Source organism: Rhynchophorus ferrugineus, unplaced genomic scaffold (genome assembly GCF_030347505.1).
Source record: "Rhynchophorus ferrugineus isolate W39M unplaced genomic scaffold, kcgeb_rfMv2 rfM4, whole genome shotgun sequence".
In the NCBI taxonomy this organism is placed as follows: domain Eukaryota; kingdom Metazoa; phylum Arthropoda; class Insecta; order Coleoptera; family Curculionidae; genus Rhynchophorus; species Rhynchophorus ferrugineus.
In genome coordinates, this window is record NW_027472583.1 from 48,653,844 (window position 1) to 48,678,491 (window position 24,648).

The 24,648-nt window shown below is 31.6% G+C and overlaps 1 protein-coding gene and 1 long non-coding RNA gene across 2 annotated transcripts in view; one reads left to right on the forward strand and one right to left on the reverse strand.

The window, feature by feature from the left end:
• The window catches only part of LOC143196460 (uncharacterized), a 55,067-nt gene that overhangs the window by 24,419 nt on the left and 6,000 nt on the right, over positions 1-24,648 (forward strand). The window contains exons 7-10 of the mRNA XM_076404143.1: positions 10,928-11,207; positions 12,716-12,901; positions 22,621-22,792; positions 22,844-23,005. Coding sequence (XP_076260258.1) covers positions 10,928-11,207; positions 12,716-12,901; positions 22,621-22,792; positions 22,844-23,005 — 800 coding nt within the window. The remainder of the gene's footprint in view (positions 1-10,927; positions 11,208-12,715; positions 12,902-22,620; positions 22,793-22,843; positions 23,006-24,648) is intronic.
• LOC143196461 (uncharacterized) lies at positions 9,872-10,394 on the reverse strand. Its single transcript, XR_013005748.1, has 2 exons — positions 10,084-10,394; positions 9,872-9,998 (listed from the first exon to the last, which is right to left on the reverse strand). It is a non-coding gene; the product is annotated as an uncharacterized LOC143196461 (long non-coding RNA).

Below are 24,648 nucleotides of genomic sequence, written 5' to 3' on the forward strand. Positions count from 1 at the left end.
CACATTTTGATATTAACACTTATTTACACATTAACACTAATTCTCGGTCTTCGATCTTCATTAAAATGGAGTTTCTGTCTGGTGAATGCACAATGTCTGGTAAATACATACGCTAGGAGCTTGTTTAAGCGTTTCTCTATAATGTTTCATATATTTTAGAAAGTTGTCATATTGCAATAAAATGATCTGAAGATTTTCTCTTTATTAAGTTTCGTCGTGTAGCAATGTACATTTTGATATTAACACTTATTTACACATTAACACTAATTTTGGGTCTTCGATCTTCATTAAAATGGAGATTCTGTCTGGTGAATGCACAATGTCTGGTAAATACATACGGTAGGAGCTTGTTTAAGCGTTTCTCTATAATTTTGCATATATTTTAGAAAGTTATCATATTGCAATAAAATGATCTGAAGATTTTCTCTTTATTATGTTTCGTCATGTAGTAATGCACATTTTGATATTAACACTTATTTACACATTAACACTAATTTTGGGTCTTCGATCTTCATTAAAATGGAGATTCTGTCTGGTGAATGCACAATGTCTGGTAAATACATACGGTAGGAGCTTGTTTAAGCGTTTCTCTATAATTTTGCATATATTTTAGAAAGTTGTCATATTGCATTAAAATGATCTGAAGATTTTCTCTTTATTAAGTTTCGTCATGTAGTAATGCACATTTTGATATTAACACTTATTTACACATTAACACTAATTTTGGGTCTTCGATCTTCATTAAAATGGAGATTCTGTCTGGTGAATGCACAATGTCTGGTAAATACATACGCTAGGAGCTTGTTTAAGCGTTTCTCTATAATTTTTCATATATTTTAGAAAGTTGTCATATTGCAATAAAATGATCTGAAGATTTTCTCTTTATTAAGTTTCGTCATGTAGTAATGCACATTTTGATATTAACAGTTATTTACACATTAACACTAATTTTCGGTCTTCGATCTTCATTAAAATGGAGTTTCTGTCTGGTGAATGCACTATGTCTGGTAAATACATACGGTAGGAGCTTGTTTAAGCGTTTCTCTATAATTTTGCATATATTTTAGAAAGTTGTCATATTGCAATAAAATGATCTGAAGATTTTCTCTTTATTAAGTTTCGTCGTGTAGCAATGTACATTTTGATATTAACACTTATTTACACATTAACACTAATTTTCGGTCTTCAATCTTCATGAAAATGGAGATTTTGTCTGGTGAATGCACAATGTCTGGTAAATACATACGGTAGGAACTTGTTTAAGCGTTTCTCTATAATTTTTCATATATTTTAGAAAGTTGTCATATTGCAATAAAATGATCTGAAGATTTTCTCTTTATTAAGTTTCGTCATGTAGTAATGCACATTTTGATATTAACACTTATTTACACATTAACACTAATTTTGGGTCTTCGATCTTCATTAAAATGGAGATTCTGTCTGGTGAATGCACAATGTCTGGTAAATACATACGGTAGGAGCTTGTTTAAGCGTTTCTCTATAATTTTGCATATATTTTAGAAAGTTGTCATATTGCAATAAAATGATCTGAAGATTTTCTCTTTATTAAGTTTCGTCATGTAGTAATGCACATTTTGATATTAACGCTTATTTACACATTAACACTAATTTTGGGTCTTCGATCTTCATTAAAATGGAGATTCTGTCTGGTGAATGCACAATGTCTGGTAAATACATACGGTAGGAGCTTGTTTAAGCGTTTCTCTATAATTTTGCATATATTTTAGAAAGTTGTCATATTGCATTAAAATGATCTGAAGATTTTCTCTTTATTAAGTTTCGTCATGTAGTAATGCACATTTTGATATTAACACTTATTTACACATTAACACTAATTTTGGGTCTTCGATCTTCATTAAAATGGAGATTCTGTCTGGTGAATGCACAATGTCTGGTAAATACATACGCTAGGAGCTTGTTTAAGCGTTTCTCTATAATTTTTCATATATTTTAGAAAGTTGTCATATTGCAATAAAATGATCTGAAGATTTTCTCTTTATTAAGTTTCGTCATGTAGTAATGCACATTTTGATATTAACAGTTATTTACACATTAACACTAATTTTCGGTCTTCGATCTTCATTAAAATGGAGTTTCCGTCTGGTGAATGCACTATGTCTGGTAAATACATACGGTAGGAGCTTGTTTAAGCGTTTCTCTATAATTTTGCATATATTTTAGAAAGTTGTCATATTGCAATAAAATGATCTGAAGATTTTCTCTTTATTAAGTTTCGTCGTGTAGCAATGTACATTTTGATATTAACACTTATTTACACATTAACACTAATTTTGGGTCTTCGATCTTCATTAAAATGGAGATTCTGTCTGGTGAATGCACAATGTCTGGTAAATACATACGGTAGGAGCTTGTTTAAGCGTTTCTCTATAATTTTGCATATATTTTAGAAAGTTGTCATATTGCAATAAAATGATCTGAAGATTTTCTCTTTATTAAGTTTCGTCGTGTAGCAATGTACATTTTGATATTAACACTTATTTACACATTAACACTAATTTTCGGTCTTCAATCTTCATGAAAATGGAGATTTTGTCTGGTGAATGCACAATGTCTGGTAAATACATACGGTAGGAACTTGTTTAAGCGTTTCTCTATAATTTTTCATATATTTTAGAAAGTTGTCATATTGCAATAAAGTGATCTGAAGATTTTCTCTTTATTAAGTTTCGTCGTGTAGCAATGTACATTTTGATATTAACACTTATTTACACATTAACACTAATTTTCGGTCTTCAATCTTCATGAAAATGGAGATTTTGTCTGGTGAATGCACAATGTCTGGTAAATACATACGGTAGGAACTTGTTTAAGCGTTTCTCTATAATTTTTCATATATTTTAGAAAGTTGTCATATTGCAATAAAATGATCTGAAGATTTTCTCTTTATTAAGTTTCGTCGTGTAGCAATGTACATTTTGATATTAACACGTATTTACACATTAACACTAATTTTCGGTCTTCAATCCTCATGAAAATGGAGATTTTGTCTGGTGAATGCACAATGTCTGGTAAATACATACGGTAGGAACTTGTTTAAGCGTTTCTCTATAATTTTTCATATATTTTAGAAAGTTGTCATATTGCAATAAAATGATCTGAAGATTTTCTCTTTATTAAGTTTCGTCATGTAGTAATGCACATTTTGATATTAACAGTTATTTACACATTAACACTAATTTTCGGTCTTCGATCTTCATTAAAATGGAGTTTCCGTCTGGTGAATGCACTATGTCTGGTAAATACATACGGTAGGAGCTTGTTTAAGCGTTTCTCTATAATTTTGCATATATTTTAGAAAGTTGTCATATTGCAATATAATGATCTGAAGATTTTCTCTTTATTAAGTTTCGTCATGTAGTAATGCACATTTTGATATTAACAGTTATTTACACATTAACACTAATTTTCGGTCTTCGATCTTCATTAAAATGGAGTTTCCGTCTGGTGAATGCACTATGTCTGGTAAATACATACGGTAGGAGCTTGTTTAAGCGTTCCTCTATAATTTTGCATATATTTTAGAAAGTTGTCATATTGCAATAAAATGATCTGAAGATTTTCTCTTTATTAAGTTTCGTCGTGTAGCAATGTACATTTTGATATTAACACTTATTTACACATTAACACTAATTTTGGGTCTTCGATCTTCATTAAAATGGAGATTCTGTCTGGTGAATGCACAATGTCTGGTAAATACATACGGTAGGAGCTTGTTTAAGCGTTTCTCTATAATTTTGCATATATTTTAGAAAGTTGTCATATTGCAATAAAATGATCTGAAGATTTTCTCTTTATTAAGTTTCGTCGTGTAGCAATGTACATTTTGATATTAACACTTATTTACACATTAACACTAATTTTCGGTCTTCAATCTTCATGAAAATGGAGATTTTGTCTGGTGAATGCACAATGTCTGGTAAATACATACGGTAGGAACTTGTTTAAGCGTTTCTCTATAATTTTTCATATATTTTAGAAAGTTGTCATATTGCAATAAAATGATCTGAAGATTTTCTCTTTATTAAGTTTCGTCGTGTAGCAATGTACATTTTGATATTAACACTTATTTACACATTAACACTAATTTTCGGTCTTCAATCTTCATGAAAATGGAGATTTTGTCTGGTGAATGCACAATGTCTGGTAAATACATACGGTAGGAACTTGTTTAAGCGTTTCTCTATAATTTTTCATATATTTTAGAAAGTTGTCATATTGCAATAAAATGATCTGAAGATTTTCTCTTTATTAAGTTTCGTCGTGTAGCAATGTACATTTTGATATTAACACGTATTTACACATTAACACTAATTTTCGGTCTTCAATCTTCATGAAAATGGAGATTTTGTCTGGTGAATGCACAATGTCTGGTAAATACATACGGTAGGAACTTGTTTAAGCGTTTCTCTATAATTTTTCATATATTTTAGAAAGTTGTCATATTGCAATAAAATGATCTGAAGATTTTCTCTTTATTAAGTTTCGTCATGTAGTAATGCACATTTTGATATTAACAGTTATTTACACATTAACACTAATTTTCGGTCTTCGATCTTCATTAAAATGGAGTTTCCGTCTGGTGAATGCACTATGTCTGGTAAATACATACGGTAGGAGCTTGTTTAAGCGTTTCTCTATAATTTTGCATATATTTTAGAAAGTTGTCATATTGCAATAAAATGATCTGAAGATTTTCTCTTTATTAAGTTTCGTCGTGTAGCAATGTACATTTTGATATTAACACTTATTTACACATTAACACTAATTTTCGGTCTTCAATCTTCATGAAAATGGAGATTCTGTCTGGTGAATGCACAATGTCTGGTAAATACATACGGTAGGAACTTGTTTAAGCGTTTCTCTATAATTTTTCATATATTTTAGAAAGTTGTCATATTGCAATAAAATGATCTGAAGATTTTCTCTTTATTAAGTTTCATCATGTAGTAATGCACATTTTGATATTAACACTTATTTACACATTAACACTAATTTTCGGTCTTCGATCTTCATTAAAATGGAGTTTCTGTCTGGTGAATGCACAATGTCGTGTAGCAATGTACATTTTGATATTAACACTTATTTACACATTAACACTAATTTTCGGTCTTCAATCTTCATGAAAATGGAGATTTTGTCTGGTGAATGCACAATGTCTGGTAAATACATACGGTAGGAACTTGTTTAAGTGTTTCTCTATAATTTATCATATATTTTAGAAAGTTGTCATATTGTAATATAATGATCTGAAGATTTTCTCTTTATTAAGTTTCGTCGTGTAGCAATGTACATTTTGATATTAACACTTATTTACACATTAACACTAATTTTCGGTCTTCAATCTTCATGAAAATGGAGATTTTGTCTGGTGAATGCACAATGTCTGGTAAATACATACGGTAGGAACTTGTTTAAGTGTTTCTCTATAATTTTTCATATATTTTAGAAAGTTGTCATATTGCAATATAATGATCTGAAGATTTTCTCTTTATTAAGTTTCGTCGTGTAGCAATGTACATTTTGATATTAACACTTATTTACACATTAACACTAATTTTCGGTCTTCAATCTTCATGAAAATGGAGATTTTGTCTGGTGAATGCACAATGTCTGGTAAATACATACGGTAGGAACTTGTTTAAGCGTTTCTCTATAATTTTTCATATATTTTAGAAAGTTGTCATATTGCAATAAAATGATCTGAAGATTTTCTCTTTATTAAGTTTCGTCATGTAGTAATGCACATTTTGATATTAACACTTATTTACACATTAACACTAATTTTCGGTCTTCAATCTTCATGAAAATGGAGATTTTGTCTGGTGAATGCACAATGTCTGGTAAATACATACGGTAGGAACTTGTTTAAGTGTTTCTCTATAATTTTTCATATATTTTAGAAAGTTGTCATATTGCAATATAATGATCTGAAGATTTTCTCTTTATTAAGTTTCGTCGTGTAGCAATGTACATTTTGATATTAACACTTATTTACACATTAACACTAATTTTCGGTCTTCAATCTTCATGAAAATGGAGATTTTGTCTGGTGAATGCACAATGTCTGGTAAATACATACGGTAGGAACTTGTTTAAGCGTTTCTCTATAATTTTTCATATATTTTAGAAAGTTGTCATATTGCAATAAAATGATCTGAAGATTTTCTCTTTATTAAGTTTCGTCATGTAGTAATGCACATTTTGATATTAACAGTTATTTACACATTAACACTAATTTTCGGTCTTCGATCTTCATTAAAATGGAGTTTCTGTCTGGTGAATGCACAATGTCTGGTAAATACATACGCTAGGAGCTTGTTTAAGCGTTTCTCTATAATGTTTCATATATTTTAGAAAGTTGTCATATTGCAATAAAATGATCTGAAGATTTTCTCTTTATTAAGTTTCGTCATGTAGTAATGCACATTTTGATATTAACAGTTATTTACACATTAACACTAATTTTCGGTCTTCGATCTTCATTAAAATGGAGTTTCCGTCTGGTGAATGCACTATGTCTGGTAAATACATACGGTAGGAGCTTGTTTAAGCGTTTCTCTATAATTTTGCATATATTTTAGAAAGTTGTCATATTGCAATAAAATGATCTGAAGATTTTCTCTTTATTAAGTTTCGTCGTGTAGCAATGTACATTTTGATATTAACACTTATTTACACATTAACACTAATTTTCGGTCTTCAATCTTCATGAAAATGGAGATTTTGTCTGGTGAATGCACAATGTCTGGTAAATACATACGGTAGGAACTTGTTTAAGCGTTTCTCTATAATTTTTCATATATTTTAGAAAGTTGTCATATTGCAATAAAATGATCTGAAGATTTTCTCTTTATTAAGTTTCGTCGTGTAGCAATGTACATTTTGATATTAACACTTATTTACACATTAACACTAATTTTCGGTCTTCAATCTTCATGAAAATGGAGATTTTGTCTGGTGAATGCACAATGTCTGGTAAATACATACGGTAGGAACTTGTTTAAGTGTTTCTCTATAATTTATCATATATTTTAGAAAGTTGTCATATTGTAATAAAATGATCTGAAGATTTTCTATTTATTAAGTTTCGTCATGTAGTAGCGCATATTTTGATATTAACACTTTTTGTTTGTAACTTGAAATGTTAAAATGTGACAAATTGGTGAATTTGCGATTTTTTATAATTTTTGAAAATTATCGAAAAAGTCTGTTCATCTCTTCAAAAGTTTTTATTAGGCTATTTATTTCCTATGTTCGTCATGTTATAATTACTACCGTCCAGATCTTGCATCGTACTACTTTCCAAGAAATGTACAGGCATTTTTTGTTTAAAAGGAGAAATACTATTAATTGATAATATTATTTGATCTTACTATAAACTATCCTGATTAATAAAAAATATTTTGACTGTTATAGAATCCTGATTAGAATCTAGAATTAGTTCCTAAAGTTATGTATTTGTAGTGCCATCAATAACATGCGTCATCCTATTGAAAAAGTATAATTTCGTCCTCAATAAATGCTATGTTGATACTTTCTTTTTGTTGCAATTTACAAGCGTTAACTTAAAAAATATTTAACACCTTCAATATAATTCCAAATAATTGCTTACTTTTTATTATCAATCTTTATCAATTTACGTTTCAAATTAATAATTCTCCTTCTGTTATAGCAACTAATTATATTTCATGCGGCATGAACTTAGCGAATAATTAATTATAAAAAATAGTCTGGCCAGTGAAGAAAACCTGTATGCAGGAGGTTCATCACTGCTACCGTAATGCGTAGATAGTACCGCCAGTAACGCTAGCACTCCGCTGTCCTTCGACAATTTCCTGTCTTCCCTACAAATATGCTACGCGGTACCACTAGTACACCGTTCCATCTAACCAGTAGGATGATGTTCGATTTCAAGTATTTATTTTTAGGTGACGGCAGATATTTATATTATAATATTTCGTTTAGATTATAATATGGACAGATCTTTAGTAGAGGTGGGCCCAGCCCAGGGGAGTCCAACATCCTCCATATTATTCTCTAAATAGAAATGTGTTTTCATCCCTACATAAATCAAAGCCAGTGCAGTCAGTAGGATTATCCGGGAAGATCAAAAGGCAGTTGTTTTAATCCATTGTTAAACCGAATCGTTCCGAAGTTGCGAATTACCCCTTCACATCTGTTGAAATTTGAGTTGCGAACGGAGAACCGACGCAAGAAGTTATAGTAATATAATCACTGTGAACTAACTTAAACCACCCGTAGCCTGCAAACGTTCGAAATCCGGAAAGATCAAAATTTTGAAGAACACCCCTAGTCTGTGGATTCAAGAACTCCGAATTTGGAAATTCTTAAGTTGCGGGAAAATTTGTTAGCCTAGTCTGCTGAAGCTTAAAGCTGAAGTTTTTGCAGTTCTCGTATGCTGAACTGTGAACTATTAAGATTTGAGAATGTAAAAGTTTAGGAAACCAATCGATAGCTGAAGACCATGGATATTTGAGTAGAAACTTTTCAGTTCACGAGATCATGACGGCCACGGACAACCCCTAGGAGATTTTCTTCAGGAGGGAGGAGGTACAAGTCACAACTTCTTGTTCTGGAAACATTTTTTTAGCAAAACAAAAGCAACATACCAATCATAACGTAGGCATAACATATGCCCATACCCATCTCTGCTTCAGATCCCTTCCTCCGAGAGTCGCCTTTAACTGAACTTGTTTTCTACCACAAAATGAGACGCAAATAATCACCCATGAAAATTTAACGTTAAAAAAAGCACGTTTAAAGACGATGCTGGACGTGACAGCATGCAGGACTTCGGTGGCAATGTGGTCAATAAAGCAAGCCCATGTCGCTCAAATAACTACTGCCATATAACAAAGGAATAGAAGCCAGACTTCTGCAAAATTGATAAAACAACTCAAGAAACGGATAGTGTTCATAAATGAAACTATAATATAAAGCAATTTATAATAATTTGGAATTTAGGAAAGGAAACTTAGGATGTTGAATAACAAATAGCTGAATAGTATCATCAGAACTTAATCCTTTGATGTTTCTAATTATCCGGAATAATTTAAAGTGGCATACCAAGTTTCACCACCACACGTCTACAAAAAGCATAGTAATAAATGTAATCCTAACCCCGAAATATGTTTTTTTTAATTAAATGTCGTCAAGTCCACCAATCCACACTTTATTAGAATTAGAGAATTATATACTACTAACAACTAAGAACCAATTTCCTGAAATCCACAAAATTGTTGAATAGTTTTTCAAGGAAATCGGAATTTTATTTGAGTTGGATATAGAGTATAGTACACGTTATCCAAATGTATGACATCAAAACGTCGCGATGTTGCCGCATCAACTTCGAGTTTTAGTTAATTTTGGTTTTAACATATAAAAAGATTCTAATCTAAATAGAATAATAAAACAAAAATAATATTATTAAATACAATTTATTTTAACATTATAGTACATCTAATGCATATATTATCCGGGGACCTAAACTACAGTTAATTATACAATCACAATGCTTGTTAAGGTTGTGTTTTCTTATATTTTCATTGAACTCTTTTCCACGCCACCTATAAAGTTACATTCTAGTGATTTTTTGTTCGTTTTTTTTTTTCGATGTAATGGTTTTCGATGTAAACGTTTTTTGATGTAATGGTATCCCTTGGAGGCCTAAACCACTTAATTAACAATTATATATCCAAGTGATATATTTTACTTTCATTAAAGGTAATATTTACCTTTTATATTTAATTCTTGTTTCTTTCGTTACAGAGTTTCTTTAACAAGTCATTATGATATCGCTGTAGTTCTCCTTAGTTTCTTCTGTTACTACTCATATACATTTTTCTTTATAAAACTAGATTTAATCACTGCATTGTAGGCCCAATTCATTTGCCATATCCGCAAAACAGTTAGTATTCCTTCTCTCCACATAGATTCTAATGAATTGTTCATGTATACAATTACATACAAATCTTTGCAGACAGTTATCATATAGTTATCCTTTGTTAATTATATACTTACTTTTAGTTGTTTCCACTCTCATCATATGCTCTCCGTAATCCAGTGTCAGAGCTAGATCATAATCTCTCATCCCGAAAGTTTCATTCACTGTCACTTTTTGTAAAAAGGGATACAATTCAAACTGCCAGCTTCCTAGAGTCAAGCATGAGGGAGGTTCCTTTATGTTATAAATGCGTGAAAATATCATGGTATTCAGCTGGTCCGTTCATTCACACTAGTGTGAATGCGGATTACTGCGACATCCTCAATGATGAAGTTCTTACTCCTAACTAATATATTTCTGCCAAACACTGTGATATTCCAAGATGATAATACACTCATACACAATATACCAAACCAAAAATATATAGTATTCGTTTGAGTATCATCAGAATATCTTCAAATATCTTCCCTGGTCCATATCTGATACAATCACCAGACCTCAACATAATTAATGTCCACCGCCAACAGCATTGAACCAGTTAGTGGATATTTTGATACAAGAATGTGACAACATTCCATTAAAAACTATTCAGGCACTATTCTGCAAAGAATTTAAGCTGTTTTAAATACTTAATAAGTGCTAGCTCAACAACTTATTAATGAATAAATGTTGTCAGGGTTCATATTGTTTTGTCCATCCCCTGTATAACAGTAGTTAACCCAAAATGTCGTTATATAATGTAAATGAAAAAATAATAAAAAATAACATTTCATGGAATGATAAAAATTCCAATACGTTATATTTGTAACAAAACAGTAATCCCTAGGTGACGTACAAATAAATCACGTCTGCATTACACACAATACTTGTCACATAATTAACCATATAACATAATCTGTGTAAATTAAATTATTTTTTAAGAACTGTCCTAAAATCAATCTGTTTGGTCGATGCGTGGAACTGTTCTGTTTAATGGGAATCATGCCAGATCTTCCCGATGGTAGTAACAAGTCAGGTTGGCTCTACAAGATATTTTCCTTCTTAATGTACTACAGCGGGTGCCTGTTCAATATGTTCGAATTCGTAAATCTACTTCAGATCCTCCTGAGTAAAAAAGAGGGTACCTTGGAGATGGCCATAACAAATTATATGCTGGCGTCGCTTCATTTAACTGGTTTATTAAAATGTCCATTAAGCAAAGGTAAGACTAATAATAAAATATCGCCGTAATGATACAGTTTAGATTTATGTATTCACATACCCTTGGAGCATGAATGTGAGTATTTGTTTGGGCAACAGTCACGCTTATTGTTAATTGGTTTTGCTCATATGGTATATTATACATATTTTTACGTACATAGAGTAATATATAGAGGACTAACTTAATAATTAAATCCGGAGAATTGTTTTGCGTAGTCTCATCACCATCACAAACACTCAGTTTTTTGCGTTTGAACTGTCCCTAGAAAGGCATTTGATTGGTTCATGTAATTTCTATAACATAGAATACGTCTAGCATTTTTCTGTGTTATATATAACTAAATAATTTAATCACACAATTTCTTTATGTGACTAATCATATAATCATCATTATTTGGTTATTATGCATCTTAAATCTCAGTGAAAAAGAAAGCTCTCTCCGGCTCTATTTCAAATATCAAACCACAATGCCGATTTTAGCTATACTAAGCGTGTGTATGTGACAGCATTGTTTTATCTGGTATATATATATATATATATATATATATATATATATATATATATATATATATATATATATATATAATTTTAAAAATAACTATTTATTTATTTATGAATTTATCTATTGTATCCTGAATCAATCAAATGTCTCTATGACAAAATATTTTCTTTACAGATGCCTGTAATTCTAATTTAAGCTAACTAATTAAACGCAGCAATATGGCGTTCTGAGCACTCTATGTTACTACAAACCAATTCTAAAAGTGTATGTATTAAGTCTATAGCACTCTGCGTTTATGTATGTGTCTATCATAAAAGGAAAACATCTTCCTGAAAGATGAAGAATAATTTTTTAAAGTCGTCTATGTATATGTTAACAGAGCAAGCCTCTTGAAAGATTATACTCTTTCAGGGTAGTAATATAAGTAAGTATTTAGGATTATCGAGTTATTCGGAGTATATAGATGCTATGCCCATAAAACCTTTTTAGTATCTTATGATGATGCTGATCCATCATACTGCTGCTCCCAGTTATCCGTTTTGGTTAACCCGTTACACTCTTAAATAAATTTTAAGTAGCTTATCAGTTGGCGAATCAACTGTTTCAAGACTGCGATAGGAAACCGTTTTAACATCATAATTTCATTGCTTGCCAGAAGAATAAAGTTAGTCATCAGATTCACATCGACACCGAAGCAGATAAAATATTCAATGCATACGATCGTATAGATGTCCAATTTGTTCATTTGATGTCGAAACATACCTGCAGTAACAGTTTCTTTCGACTCTCATAATTACCACTTATTAAGATAGCCGCAGCATGAATTGGCTGGTACACTGTTTTTCCAGCAATTGCGACAATTTTTCTCTGTAACTTCCGTTTTAACGTGATAAAGTTAATAGATTCTAACACTAATTTTAAATGGTCAATCACTATGGTGGAGTTTTAATAAAATAAGTTTAAACACGATTCGTCGAACCTAATAAAGCACTCAATATTTATTTTAGGTAAGATTGGAGCAAAATATATGCAGAAGGTAGTTAATTTTGAACGTAAAGTCTACGTAAGCGAAAATAAAGAATTGATAACTATATACGAGAATAATTCCAAGGATTTTCGTAAAACCGCTGCCGGATATTTTATAGGTGTATTCATGGTCATTGTTTGTTATGGTTCTTCATCATTAATAAGGTGTAAGTATTTGAATTATAATACTAAAATATTAATTATAGTATTGAATTATTAATTATAATTTTTACTGGCCTACAAATTAGTTTTAAAAGATTTTTCTTAATTTGAAGTTTTTTATGAAAACTCGTAATGCAAATATTGACCATCGATAGCCGCTACTATTTCCCATGTTTCTCTTTCCATTTTCTCAGCGTAACCATGAATCGAACCATTTTTTAGTATCATCGTAAGTGAAGTAAGGCTCTGCTCAGACAGATCACGACTAATATGTCGGAATACTACTTGTAATCAGAAGGAGCAAGGTCTGAAAAATACGGCGGGTAGGGTAGCACTCTCTGCCTTTGCTCGTATCCCAACGGTTTTTCACGCAGTGCTCAGCTCAGGCGCGTCAATCATAGTCGATCCCAGGATACATTGTTTCACAACATCTCCGGTTTTGGCGCATGCGCTTTCTACTGTATAGAATAAACCATAGAAAAGAATAAACTATATTGTCTTCCTTTTCCAATGGCGGTCTATTCTTTTCGAGTCGATCGGTACAGTCGATCAGATCAAAACAACAAAAAAATCTTTTTTTGTCAAAAGAAAAATCAAAAGATTTTGTGTTACATTAATAATTGTATAGTAATAATAATTAAATTGTTGTGTTATTCTTGGTGGTCTAATATACATTGGGTTTAAAATATGGAAGAAGGATAAGTGCAGAATGTAAGGTTAAATTTTTAAAAGTTATAAAATGACGTTTGTCCATCAAGAATAGTAACAAAAACTGTAGAATCTGGTAATAATTAGACATTTATTTTAAACATAATATTTTATTTTATAGCTGAGATGTAGCTAGAATTTGTTGAGAGCAAAAGTCGAAGAATGTGAATTACGATCTATTCGTTGTAGGTTAGTAAATGTATAATATGTTAATCGAAAGCTCGAGGTAGTCAATTTATTAATGGGGTTTGTGGATCAAGAATAGTAACGATAATATTTGGAGATTTTTAGGAAAATTTTACTGCTTTCATATATAGTGGTGGCTTTTTCGTTTGGTTTTAACTATATTGGCTGTGTTTGATCTAAACGATTTTGTTCTTTTTTATGATAATGTTTATTTATATGGTTCTTGGAGTTCTTGTTAATTTTTCAAATATATGAATTTATTTAAATATGGTGTTTTTATAAAAATAGGAAAGCATATAGAAATTATATTTATTATATTCATATTATTTTATTCATGTTGTTCAATAATTTTTTAAATAAAATGTGTTATTTCAAAAAAAATTCTTTCTCTCCTTATATATAGTTACAACATTAAATCAATTATTTATCATATTTGTGTATTTTTATTTGTAAAAAATAATGATGATGTATAATATGATGTTTTTATAAAAATAGAATAGCTGGACATATATTAATTATATTTTTATCATTTAGTTTTATTCAATAGTTTTTTAAATAAAATGTATTATTTCCAAAATTTTATTAAACCTATTTACCTGCTTAATATATTCGACATTAAATATAATAATCACGATAAAAATAAGAAAATAAAGCTGTATATACGCCAATATGCGCATGCGCCAAATTCGGAGATGTTTTGACGTAATGTATCCTGTCGATCCCCAATGATGGTTTCATTAGGTTTTAGTAACTCATAGTATACCACACCAAGCTAATCCCATCAATTACATAGCATTAGCCTGGACCATGGATATTTGGCTTAGTAGTTGATGTTGACGCATTACCAGGTGATCCCCATGAATCATTTCATCACCAATAACAATACAATGATCTTTACGATTTTGCAATTGAAATAGCATTTCACACATGATTAAACGCCTTTTAATGCTTTTGGATCATTCCCACGTTCTTCAAACGATTAGAAATGGTTTCTTATGTACCGACACATTATTCTTCTTTCATTTTATACAAGTAAAACTTCTCGCAAATGTAATTTACTCAATACAAATTCAGATATTTTCAACGCACTAAAAGAGTGTTTTGTTCACACTTCGACGAAATAACACATACTGAAATGTGGAGTTAGTGAGGCATGAAGTTGGTCACAAATGTACCCGATGCCGTTTAATACACAGTAGCACCATCTGTTGTAAATCCTTTAAAATTAATTTATGTGCCTATGATATAAATTTTGGTTTTGGTCTATAGTCTTTTGCCACTATTCTGGTAAAACGCTATATGTTGGATGCACCAAAACTTCCCAGCCAATCTCTCAATTTTTGCCAACTAACTAAAAATATATGCAGATTGGAATTGACGTAATAGATCGACGCTATTATTATTGCTCAATTTTGAGTGTTTTCTTTAATCGCCTGTTTCAATCACATTAATTATTAATAACAGATAGTCGATTTAATGAATTGGCCAGGTTCAAGCAGTTCAACAAACAATTCAACAATGTGATATTGTATTATGTAGTTGTGAGTGGAACAAGGATAAAAACATAGTCCTTCCAAAATAACATTGAGCTCACGTCATCAAAATGTATGATCTCACAACGTCGTAATGTTGCCGCATTAACTTTGACTTTGACATATAACAAAATTCTAAGGTAAATAAAACAATGAAATAAAAATAATGTTCTCAAATATAATTCATATTAACATTATAATACATATATTTACATTATGAATTATAATTAACAATTTTGCATCCATGTAATGTATTTTATATTCATTGAAGAACATATTTACCTCTTTACATCTAGTTCTTTTTCTCTTCGTTGCTATAACATACTTCCATCTCAGGTTTCCTCGTCGGGGTTTTAATATGAGTATATTTCTCCTTATTTTCTTCTGCTCCTACCTGCGTACATTTTTCTTGTAAAATTCTACCGATTTCCTCTCTATGACCTGATTAAACCACTCTGTCTTGATATTTGTCAGCAAAAGTCCACATCAGGAAAGTTTCATTCAGTCACTCTCGCTTTCACCAGAATCACTTTCAAATGAATTAGCTAATTGTTAATTTATAATCTATCAAACACATATTCACGATTCCACCATTTGACAATCTCTTCTTCTGTGTCTCTGGTGAACTTCATCCAAAGCGAAGGTGTTATTGTAGACAATGCTTCTTTCCACGTTCCAAATCCAAACAGTTCTTCATTATGAATCCCTTTAATCATTATGATAATTCTTTGAAGAAGTTGTAACACTCTGTGGTCATATTTTTCTGCCATTTGATCTACAGTATATTCCTCAGTGTATCTTTTCTCAGGTGTGTTTATAAAAAAGGAAATGATATAAAACGCAAATTTTTATATTTATCGATTTTTTTTTATTATTTAATTAATATATTGTTACTAGTCCTTTCCGTCTAACCTACAATTTGTCCTTGTGCTAACTTAAATCTAGGTATATAACTAGGAGGACCCATCGGCCCTAACTCAGTCTCTGGTGAAATAATGTTTATACATGTCACTGCTGAATAATATATGCACCTCACTACACAACACTATACAAGATCAGATGGTTTGATTCTTTTGAGTCTGTGTCCTGTTCTGGTGTTATCTAAAAGTTGCAATATTTCAATATTAGTATGAGAATGGAGTCTTTCCTCATGCCCCCTTGCAATTCTCTTGATTTCTGAACTGACTGTGGGTATCTGAAGGTCTCGATGTAGGTAATCAGTCCTATAGTATTTGGGTGCCCCCACAATACCTCTCAGGACTTTGTTCTGAAAAATTTGTATTTTATTAATGTTACTCTTTGCATAACATCCCCATAATTGAACTCCGTATGTCCATATAGGTTTCAATATTTGCTTACATAAAGGCAATTTATTATGTACTGATAATTGTGATTTTCTTCCAATTAGCCAGTACATTTTCCTATATTTCAATTCCAGTTCTTTTCTTTTCTTCTTTATATGTTCCTTCCAGCGAAGTTTTGCATCGAGATTCATTCGTGTTTATAAAAAAGGAAATGATATAAAACGCAAATTTTTATATTTATCGATTTTTTTTTATTATTTAATTAATATATTGTTACTAGTCCTTTCCGTCTAACCTACAATTTGTCCTTGTGCTAACTTAAATCTAGGTATATAACTAGGAGGACCCATCGGCCCTAACTCAGTCTCTGGTGAAATAATGTTTATACATGTCTCATACATTGTCACATACTCTCTCATACATTGTCTCCGACAGCTATAATCGCAGTATCATCAGCAAATGTAGCCATCGTGATATTTTCCATTTGTGGTATACCACAAATGTAAAGTAGATAAAGCATTGGTCCCATTACACTTCCTTATGGTTCACCTGCTTTAGCTTCTTTTATTGTAGAGTAAGCTTCTTCTTGCTTGACTCTAAACATTCTAGTTGTAGTGTATGATTTTAATAGTTCGGTGTGTTGTTTTGATTTTCTGTAGTTTATGAACAAGGCCTTCATGCCAAACCTTATCAAAGGCTTGTGCTACATCTAAAAATATAGCTGAGCATACTTTTTGACTTTCGTAGGCTTTTTCAATAACATCTGTTATTCTGTGGACCTGGTCAATTGCTGAGTGTTTGTTAATAAACCCAAACTGGTGTGTTGGTATTAGGTTTTTTCTCTCTATGACCGGTTTTATTCTTTTCAACAGGAGTTTTTCAAAAACCTTAAATATTATTGGTAGCAGTGATATAGGTCTGTAGGATTTTATTTCGTTTGGTGTCTTTCTAGGTTTTAGGATCATTATAATTTCCGCCATCTTCCAAATGTCTGGGACATGTTTTAATCTAAATGCTGTATTGATCAAGTTGGTGAGTTTTATAATTCCGTTTCTTGGTAGTTTTTGCAGTAATTCTCCTGTTATTAAATCGTAGCCTAGTGATTTCCTGGAGTTAATGCCAGTTTTAATAACTTTGGTTAACTCTTTCGGCGTGACTAATTCAATTATCGAATTTTCAGCTTCTATGTCCGGTAAATTATGTTCAATATTAGTTTCGTTTGGTTTGAAAGTTTTTTCTAGATATTCAGCAAATGCTTCTGCTTTTTGGCGATTATCACGTGTCCAATTCCTACATAGGTCTCTTATTGGTGGACTGTGTAAACATGAGCGCTTTAGATATTTTGTGGCTTTCCAGAGTGAGTAATCAGTTTCTTTATCATCTGTTAAATTTCTGAGATAGTCATTTATGGTTTTGTTTTTTTATTTCCAGTATTTCTCTTTTCAGTCTTTGGGTTATATTGTTTAAACTATTTTTATTTTCAAGTGTCCTGTTTTGTTGCCATTTTTTTCGTAATTTACGTTTTTCAGCTACCATTTCCTTCACTTCTTTTGGATAATTAATTCTTTAATTGTACTCTTAATTTCTGGAGTATTATTCCAAGCAGCTTGTTGAATATCTACTACGAATTTTTCTGCTTCAAGATTTAATTGTTCAGTTGTCTTGAGGCGCACATTTAGTTGAATTCGTTTGTTCAATTCTTCAGCAAATCCTTCCCAGTTTGTTCTTTTGTTTGCTAACATTGGGTTTCATTCTTTTCTTATTATATTTTCGCTCAACGTCACAATCACTGGCGTATAATCTGAACTTAACTCAAAATTTTCTTCGACTTTTATATAGTTGGATGTTATGTTTCTTACTATAAAGAAATCTAACAGGTCTGGGGTTTTCTTTTGATAAGTCGGCCAATAAGTTGGTTTTCCTGTTGACATGTAACTACATCTTAGTTCAGTAGCTGCTTTATGCAGTTCATTGCCTTTAGTTGTTGTCATTCTGGATCCCCATCCCGTATTTTTTGCATTAAAATCACCTCCAATTATAAATTGTTCTCCCAGGTTGGTTAGGACATTCAAGTAATTTTCCTTTTTTTGATTGTATCTTGGAGGACAATAAATTGCGGCTATTGTAACCTTGCATCTGCTTGATTTAATAGTTACTGCTGTTACGTGATTTTCTGCTGTACTGAACCTGGGTTCTTGATGGTGGGAAATGTTCTTTTTTTATTATTATTGCACTTCCTCCTCTTGCGGTGTTAGCTGGATGTATGGTATGATAGAATGTATATCCTCTAAATTTTATAAAGGATTCTTTTGTTAAATGGGTTTCGGATATTAGGCAAATATCTATTTTTTGCATATCTAGGAATACTTGTAGGGTAGCGTGATGTTGCTGGATTCCATTAGCATTCCAAATTGCTATTCGGATATCTTTATTTGCCATTTCCGGTTTTTGGGGCCACAGGCCTAATATTTTTCATTTCTAGTTTTTCAATCCTTTCGGAAAAAGATTCGATCATTTTTTCTTGTCTGTTCAGCTTTCCTATTACTTTAAGTAGCAATTCGTTGGTTGTTGCTTCATCTTCCTTGGTGTCTCTTTGGTTACTTTGACTGATACTTTAGGCATAAGTCATTTCACCATTAACGTTGTTATATTTTTACGGTTGTTTCTTTTCACTCATTGTTTCTTGAGGTTTAATGTGAGCTACTTTATTTCTCCTCTCTTGTAGTGCTTTAGTAACCACACATCCTCTATAACTTGCCAGATGCGCCTCATTGCAGTTTGCACATTTCGGCTTAGCTTCTTTGGGTTTTCTACACTCTGTGGTGATACGTTTACCTGAATATTTTAAACATCTAGGTTCTCTTCTGCAGAATTTCTGTGTGTGTCCATGCAATTGGCATCTTTTGCATTGCGGTATTAAGTTCGATTTTTTTAGAAGTTGGATTTTTATTTCTACCCCTAAAATTCTTTTAATACCAAAAATGGTTTTTATGTCCGTATCATGTTCAAAGGCTAACATAAATTGAGGTAATGGCTTCTTGTGGACTAAAATTTCTCCTTTATTATTTTTGGTCTTTTTTTTTAATATTTGTCGCATTTAAGCATTTAAGCATTTTGGTTTAGTTCTGCGATAATTTTTTCACTTTTAGCTGTTGATGGAAGCCCTCTTGCCATAACTTTGATGTCTCTTGGTTTGTTTGTCTTCATAAGAGTGCCATTGCAGCTTCAGCAACTCTAAACAATTTATTATTTTTGTGAATGTTGTACGACATTCGGCGTTCAGTTTTATTTGTCCATTGTTTAGTACCGTTGCTTTGAATACTGGACTGTATAGTTGGACCTCAGTGTTTCGTATAACAAGTCAAAGTCGGTAACATTACTTACGGTAATTGGGGGTGGCCTGGGCATTCTAATTTCTTTATTTTGTTCATTATTTTGTTTTATTTTTATTTGCTGTGTTGAAGATCCTGGAGAATTATTTGCTTTTCTTTTTTTATTTTTAACCGTTATCCAGCCTACTTCTTTCTGCAATTCTGCTTCATCTGTTTCGTATGTAACAATTGGACTGCTTTTGTTGGTTTGGTGGTTTATCGAAGTTTTGTCCTTGCCCTCAGAGCTTTGTGTCTTTAGTTCTAGCCGGAGGGCATTTATTTGTTTTTACATATTGGTTAATGCAATTTCAAGATTCTTCTGCGCCAAGTTTTCGTTCATCCACGCATTGTCGAGTGCTTGTTCGTTCTGGGTTCTAGTTGTGTTCTCTACATTCAAAACTGCAATATGTGATACGCCTGATGCCTATGTTTCCATTTTATCTGATTTTTGTGCAGTGTTCTTCTCCATATTTTTTATATATTGTTAAAATAATACTGTTATTTCTATGTTTCAAATTATCCTACGCCGCATTTGTGGTGCAGATGTTGAGTTTTCGACCCTTAAAGTTTTATGGCGTTCTGCATTTATTTTCTACGGTACTGACCTTTTTTTCCGATCGCACTTTCACTTTTTCACCAATCTGTAGAACGTTATTGTTAGACTTTTTTTAACGCCGCATTTGTGACACAGATGTTGCACTTTTGTTTCGTTTCACTGACCGTCTCTCCGAACACGTCTTTATTCTGTGAATGTCAAACGTCATATTCTTGAGTTTTCTGATAATATTTCCCAGCTCGATTCCTCTGAAATAAATATATTAAACTATGATTATATCGAGAATATGACATCGAAAACAATTACTCACTTTTTCCATACACTTCATATAATTGATTACGAATAGAGTCAACTTCAAGATGATCTTGATTCGTCACCGGCTTTGTACGTTGACAATTTTTCTTTGGCTAATCTAACATTACATTGTTCTTCACTTTTTCAAAAATTTTAGTCGCAGTGCTCTTACTAATATTCAGTTCAGCTGCAATACGCTAAAATATATTTTCAATAAAACCGCAGCAAGTTAATATTTAATAATGAAGGATCCATGAGCCCTATCTTAGTCTTTGGTGTAATAATATTTATTAACACTGCTCTTTTTCTGTTAAGTGCACCTCACTACACAACACTATATAAGATCGGATGGTTTGATTCTTTTGAGTCTGTGTCCTGTTCTGGTGTTATCCAAAAGTTGCAATATTTCAATATTAGTAAGAGAATGGAGTCTTTCCTCATGTCCCTTGCAATTCTCTTGATTTCTTTTGTGATAGTCGGTATCTGAAGATTTCGAAGTAAGTAATCAGTCCTGTAATATCTGAATACACTTATAATATTTCTCAGGACTTTGTTCTAGAAAAGTATTAGTATAAAAAGTATTATCTATATTAGTTTTCGCGGAACATCCCTATATTTGTATTCCGTGTGTCTACATAGATTTTGATATTTGTTTATATAATATCAATTTATTATGTATTGATAATTGTGATTTTCTTTCAATTAACCAATACATTTTCCTATATTTTGACTCCAGTTCTTTCATTTTCTTTTTTACATGTTCCTTCCAACGAAGTTTTGCATCAAGGTTCATTCTGAGATACTTAGCGTTGTTACTATATACAACATATTGTTATATAGAATGATATTAATTATTGTTATTGGTGATTGAGCCGCCTGATTATAAGTGAACTGCATATGCACAGATTTACTTTTGTAAATGCTTAATTTCAAAGTCTGGGTCCAATTATTTATATTGTCACTTGTCTGTTGTAATTTTCGTGTGACTTCTTCGGTATTGTCTCCGCACAAGTATCACAGTGTCATCACATAAGCAAGTATCACAGTGTCGACAAATGTAGCCTTCGTGATATTTTGCATTTATAGTATATCACATGCATAGAGTAGATATAGAATTAGCCCCAATACACTTCCATGTGGTACACCTGCTTTAGCTTCTTTTATTATAGAATAGGCTTCCTTTTGTTTGACTCTAAACATTCGTACCGTAATATAAAATTTTACTAGTTCATTGTGTTATTTCTGTAATATTTTCTATAGCTTATGAACAAGCCCGTCATATTATACCTTGTCCAAGGCTTGTGCTACATCTAAGTATATAGCTGAGCATATCTCTTTACCTTCGTAGTCTTTCTGAATTACATCTTTTATTATATATAAGTAGTAGCAGTGAGATAGGTTTATAGGTTTTATTTAATTTGGTTTATAGATTTTGGAGTCGTAATAATTTTAGCCATCTTCTGAAATCCCATCTTGGACATGTTTTAGTCAAAATGCTGCATTTATCAAGTAGGTGAGTTTTATAATTACCTTTCTTGGTAGTTTTTGCAGCAATTGTCATATTATTAAATCATAGCCTAGTGACTTCTTTGGATTAATGTCAACTTTGATAACATTGGTTACTTCTTTGGTTGTGACTAATTGAATAATTAGATTTTCACATTTTATGTCCGGCAAATTATAGTCAACATCAATTTCGTTTTGTTTGAAGGTTTTTTCTAGATGGTCAGCAAATACTATTCAGCCGTCAGCATTGATAATTTAATATTTCAGCTAAACAGTACGTCATGATAGCAAATATAACATACGAGACTAATCAGGTACCGCTTCAAATATGGTCACCATTCAACCAGTATACCCAATTTATTTTAACCTACCTTTGGTGCGTGCTAATCGGCGCTCAGCTGGCATTTTTCTTCGTTGCTGGAGATCTAGTTTGTTTCGGGTAATATAACATAAAATTTAGTAATACATTTACATTTATCGTAAGCTTCAGTTACAGCATCTTCGCTTTATGCAGATTGAAAGTTTTAAAGTATTTTATTATGAGCTTTTTCGAGAAAGCCAAGGAAATTCGACATCAGCTCAATTGCGATGAAACCGAGTCATACCGAATACTTCAACGAGAATGTATCATCATGCACCAGGAAATAATTAGGTAAAAAGTGAAAACCAAAATATAATTAACATTTTCCGGTGAGTAACTGTCACACCATTATTGTTAACACAATTTAATATTTAAATAATATAGTACTGTTAGTCTTGGAATGGGGAATAGTAAAGGAATAGCAGAGGGTTGTTGAGGAGTTGAATTGTTGAGGATTCTTGATATAATTTCACTTCGGTACTAAACACAAAAAGCAACCAATTTGCAATAACAAGGGCGAAATTATAAATGCACATGAAATATATCAAGGACTGGTGATTATCACGACAGACACATCTAATGCCAGGTAATATTACTGGCTGTTAATTTTACTGACAGCTAATAGTCTAGGTATAATTAGGCTGGTGGATCATAAATAATAAATAATTATACCGATAAATAAATGTACCGACAAGTAATGCTACTGATAATGACAACGGTAGTCAATAGCAATGAAGGAATAACTATGATGGTTAACAACGATCTTAGTCTATAGTAGTCAATAACAATGACGGACAGCCATAACAGACAAGGGACAATAAAGGTAACTAATAGCAACGATAAACTATGACTATGCTAGGATAGAATATGACATTGGCACACGGTACAAAGGAAATGTAGCACGTGACGTACCAGCTTCTACCCTAGCGCTAACAATAATGGATGTAACGAAATCAAGGAAAGCAGTCGCACGAGATCCTGCTACTGGATTAGCAAAAAACTAAACTAAATAAATTATTAATAAATTAAACTAAATAGTTATAGAGCACTAAATTCGCTTAACTCTGACCATGATGAACGTACAATACGCACCAGGGAAAAGTCAAAAGCCACACGCCAGATGCACTACCACCATGTGCCAGGAGAAACCACTTTCGGTGGCATTTGTGTAGGCTTCAAATTATCAATAAATCTTAACCATACATCAGTTATGTTGGCCACTTTGGCGTAAGTTTCTGGATTAAGTTATAATTTATGCTTTATAGTTGCAACCATAAAACTATTATTTTTAATTTACTGTAATTTAAGAATTATGTGAAAAATACGAAGATACGAATAAATAATAAGATACATAAAGATAAATGGAGATTTAATAAATAATCAATGTGAATTAAAACGAGAAAACTGAAATATTCTGTGAACAAACTCACCAATTGATAAAAGGGTGAGCAGCACCAAATACAGTAAAATCAATTGAATAAGAACAAAATAGAGACTCTGAACATCTTGAAGTGTTAAGGTCCCTTGGGCATGTTCAGATATCACATCTGGCAATAACGGTCTACGAAAAAGTATCACCCTCCCTTACCATAGGTAAGTACCGTAGGTATTCGGGACGATTTATGATTTCCTTGAATGTACCGTGCTTTTGTGTATGTTTTAAGAAAAAAAAACCAGAAAATATATACAAATAAAACTCGCTTTTACACATTAAATAAAATTACTATTTTGTTTAAAAGTTGTATGATATGTACGTTAAATTATTGATTAAGATTGCTGGAGAAAATACGATACAAATACTCAGCCATCATTACTCCATTCCTCTTTACAATAAAATCAAATATGTAAAATATAAAAATAATTTTACATAATTCAAGATGAAACTAATCTTTTGAATATTCGTAAACACACATTGAGATAAAATAGAAGTAAAC